This window comes from Limulus polyphemus, unplaced genomic scaffold (genome assembly GCF_000517525.1).
Source record: "Limulus polyphemus unplaced genomic scaffold, Limulus_polyphemus-2.1.2 Scaffold9141, whole genome shotgun sequence".
In the NCBI taxonomy this organism is placed as follows: Eukaryota; Metazoa; Arthropoda; class Merostomata; order Xiphosura; family Limulidae; genus Limulus; species Limulus polyphemus.
This window is the reverse complement of record NW_013674751.1, coordinates 25804-30425: the sequence shown is the minus strand read 5'-3', so window position 1 is coordinate 30425 and position 4622 is coordinate 25804. Positions and strand designations below refer to the sequence as shown.

The window sequence follows — 4622 nt, the reverse complement described above, 5'->3', positions numbered from 1 at the left end:
AAACTCTATTTTTTATATAAAGGACCTGACACGTTATGGTAACTGCTGATTGCCTTCTTTAGTTGTGTAGCCTTTCAAGAAATGTTTCACTCTATTCTTGTCAGTTTGATAGTGTAAACTCTATTTTTGATATAAAGGACCTGACACGTTATGGTAACTGCTGATTGCCTTCTTTAGTTGTGTAGCCTTTCAAGAAATGTTTCACTCCTATCAAACTGACAAGAATAGTGGTAATCACACTATGTATCAAGGTATCACCTGACCTGCCAGTAAAAAAAAACCAAAACGATTGATGTATACTTCCATACAGTGTGTTAAACTTTACAGATATCCCTTCCACAAGAGGGCACGTGACACTATAAAAGAATGACCCAGAAATAAACAAATGGGACAAAGTGAACTTGGCTACTTGAGTGACCAACATTCTATGTTTAAACCACATATGTACAGAAATGTTTATAAACTTTTCCACATTAAACAAGAGGATAGAAAACATAGTACAACAAGATTTTTAATGCACACAATTATTGATTGTACAGAAAATACATATGCAATACGAGACACTCCTCACACCCAGTAATTTTTCAGTAGTACCGTATTCAAAAAAATGGCAGGGATGTACTAAATGTACAAACAACTAAAAATATACTTTTGTATTGTACAATACTGAATACTTTAGTTTTTCATTATAAAAAAGATTAACTAGTAGCTGCATGATCACAGTAAACAAAAAATAGTATAAGCTTTCCTTTCTATATCATTTCATGGGTTTAGTTAAAAAGTAACTGAAAAAAATGTAAGACATCTGTGATATTTTTTTTTGGAACATTATCTTCTGAAATACTAATTTTTTATTGTAAATAAACCACGTGGCTGTTAATGAGAAAATATATAAATTATTTTTAAAGTGTAACTGCTAGAAGACCAATTAAATAAATTTCACAAACTAACTAATTGATAACCTAAAGAAGATTTTGATTACATAAAGTATATAATACATATCGACCTGGCAGGTGAGTGCTACCAATAGTTAGGAAACTACTATTAATCATTTACTTTTATATCTACCAGAACATTCATTTATATGTCTTAGAAATTAATAATTGGTCAGTCACTTTTCTAGTGAATATTGTCACCTAATAAAAAAATACAGAAACTTAAAAGCAAGATGGTTTATTTGAAATCCATTGTGATGCATGATAATTTATATACAATTTGTTTTAATTTACATATCTCCAACACTCCATTTGTACGCTTCTTCATCTAAAGCTTTTTTGCTTGCCACTTTTTCAAAACATCTTTTTTCAAAACCATTGGATCGATCCACTCCATCCCACCGATATCCTGGCATGATTCCAAATCGATTTGGTGGAGGAGGAGGGCCTTGGTAAATCGGTCGACCTAAGTGTTGGAAGTTAAAATGTTTGCATCGGTGTAACACAACAAATACACTTCTTTGGATTCAACAACCACAATTTTTAGAATGTCAGATAAAAACATTTTACATATATATTGAAAAGTATCATTTAAAATAATGCAAAAACATTAAAAAAAAAGTGTTTTTATAGTTCTGAAAGACGATTTCTTTGTAACTGTTTTTCCACTTAATGTAATTTTGTTGACAGCTACAGCAGAACGTGAGTGTAGCACAACCACACAAACATGAAACACTTTTGTTAGGTCAACTAACGAGACACATTGTTTATGAATCCTGTATATCATGATAGTCTCCATCTACTATATATATAACTATTTCTTTAAAAAATCAAATACAGAGAAAGCAGATAAAAGTCAAATAACTTATGACTTGCAGAATGGCTCCGAGTTTTTAAAGTACAAACTTTTAGCTCTGTCATCTCTTGACCGATTTGAGATCTAATTACATTTTTTAAACCTGAACTCCAACCTTAAAGAAGTATCCATCAACCTCAACACATGGAAGGAAGATGCATCCAACCATTCCCAATGGCGTTATTTAATCCATCATGCGACAGAAACATTCAAAACTGATTGATGGGAAAACGAGAAGCAGAAGCGACAGAAAAGGAAAGAGAAAGAAACCAACCCTTCATTGCAACAACATCTTTCTCTGAGCACTACCTGCCAGAGGTGTTCCAAACAATTTAAATGTTGAATTGGGCTGTTCAGTCACATAAGAACACATTCACCCTAGGAGACGTCGTCTTTGCTCGTAAAGGACTAACATTTACGACTAATTAAAATTTTGGATCATGCCGAAGGTCTCATAGATTAATTTATTCTAATCCTGCCTGAAAGAATTTCCATTTGAGGGTAGGCAGGTAGAGATCTTGATGAGTAATAAGCTCAAACTGGGTATATGTGCACCCTATGCTTGGTACTGCTGGCACACAATAATATAGCTAATAAAAAGGTATTAATTTACTCAAAAGTCTGCCTAAAAGAAATGCCACAGCTACTGAAGATTCCCTCTTGCTTTCAGTGAACTTTACCCAAGAAACTCTTACTTGTGCTTTTTCCCTTTTCCTTGCTTTTCTTCTTTCTTATAAAAGCCAGCATTGGATCTCCTTCTCGTTCCTGTTCTTTAAGTTCCCTTTCCAAATCAGGATCATCAACATATCTGGCCAAAGGCTTAGACATTTCATACAAGTCTTCTTCAACACGTAAATGTTGCTGTTCCTTTTGTTTTAATCTGAAGTACAATAAAAAAACTTTATAAAATTACAGTAATAGTATAAACTTGACTACTTCAAAGCTATTATATTAATAATAAATCCTATGTTTCAAAATGAAAATTTACTTCACACACATTAGGGAAACTGTCCCTTAAAATATATATTTCTGAAATGTACAAAAAATTATATCTAGACTACAAAATTAACACGTAACGGTTAGTCTTAAATAACATGAGATTACAAATCAGTATTTAATCAAAACTGAAGTTTCACTATAACTTTTTGTAGGAATTTTTTAAAAACAATAAACTGATACAGTAGTTTACCACAATATTTAAAACCCTGTATGTGTGCCATATTCGACAAAATCAAAGCATAAAATACCTGGAGACATACTGAAATTAACTCTTGTGAAACTGACCCTTTCCCCCACTCCATATATTTTTCTTCTACTTCTGCTTTCTTTTGCTCCTCTTGACGCTGTTTTCGCTTTTCTTCCTTTAAATCTCGTTTTTTTCCCGTAGCGCGGTCTCGGAAAATAGTTTCTGCTCCTTTACCAGACATTTTATCCCCTATCTGTTTTGATATAAACAATATTATTTTCTCTGTCTACCAAAGTTCTATTTGATCAAAACATCTGGTAACAGTAATGATGACAAAAGTATTTAAATCCCAAAATGCTTAACTTTATCAAACTTTTGATGTTTACATTCAAGTCTTTGAGTTATTAAAAACTCCAATGTTGTTATCAAAGATAAGCCGCTTGTTTTAGGAATCTCTGAACATTAATATCTTTCACACCTATACACGAATATCTGAACTAAAAAAAATCATTCTTGGTGAAGAATTTTATTAATGGATTTTTACGTAACAACAACACACCCTTCTTAGATTTGGGTAAATTATGGTCTTTTACATAATTATGTCTGTTGTAGGTTAAACAATGTGATATACACCGTATATATAAAAAAAGACAAAGAACTTCTGAAATAATTCAGTTAAAGTACAAGTAAGACAACTCATAATTCTCACCAATATAAATCGGGATATAAGAAGGAACAAGCATGAGTTTCATTGATTAGTTTAGAGTTAGAATAGTTTGTTGATCTCAATCAGTAGTTCATTGGCTAAAACAGACTTGAATCAGTAGTTGAATTGGCTAAAACAGACTTGAATCAGTAGTTCATTGGCTAAAACAGACTTGAATCAGTAGTTCATTAGCTAAAACAGACTTGAATCAGTAGTTCATTGGCTAAAACAGACTTGAATCAGTAGTTCATTAGCTAAAACATAAATATTTCCATAAATATTTGAAGGTTTTAATATACGGTAAACGGCTTGTCATGGTTTTCATAGTCGTGTGAAACCATTAGAAAATCTTGAGGAATTCAGTTAACAAGACCAATCAATATAGTCAGAGATAAAGCTCACAAGAATATTCTCATCTTTACTGTTAATATAATTCTAAGTTGTTAAGATGTTTGGTGAGTATTCAGAAAAGCTAGTAAAATTAATTTGATTTTGATACTACGATCACTTTTGTACGTTATCCTCACCTACAATACAAGGGTAGGGTACTCATGTAAAAAGTGTTTGTTGTTTCAACACGCACTTTGGAAATACTTCAATCTGCATCACTGAATACATTTATTGTCACCAAATAAAATCTTGGGTGAAACAAGTTTACACTTTCAGTCCTGTTAATCTTCAAGTCTGTTTTAGCCAATGAACTACTGATTCAAGTCTGTTTTAGCCAATGAACTACTGATTCAAGTCTGTTTTAGCCAATTCAACTACTGATTCAAGTCTGTTTTAGCCAATTCAACTACTGATTCAAGTTTGTTTTAGCCAATTCAACTACTGATTCAAGTCTGTTTTAGCCAATTCAACTACTGATTCAAGTCTGTTTTAGCCAATTCAACTACTGATTCAAGTCTGTTTTAGCCAATTCAACTACTGATTCAAGTC

General features: G+C 32.1%; 1 protein-coding gene across 2 annotated transcripts in view; it reads right to left on the bottom strand.

Annotated features, from left to right (window-relative positions):
- Nucleotides 1-1157: 1157 nt before the first annotated feature.
- The window catches only part of LOC106475769 (BUD13 homolog), a 19303-nt gene continuing 15838 nt past the window's right edge, over nt 1158-4622 (bottom strand). For both annotated transcript variants that reach the window (XM_013936445.2, XM_022379809.1), the window contains exons 5-7: nt 3076-3230; nt 2487-2671; nt 1158-1401 (exon numbers count right to left, since the gene is read on the bottom strand). In XM_013936445.2, the coding sequence (XP_013791899.1) occupies nt 1226-1401; nt 2487-2671; nt 3076-3230 (516 nt within the window). In that variant the 3' untranslated portion in view covers nt 1158-1225. The remainder of the gene's footprint in view (nt 1402-2486; nt 2672-3075; nt 3231-4622) is intronic.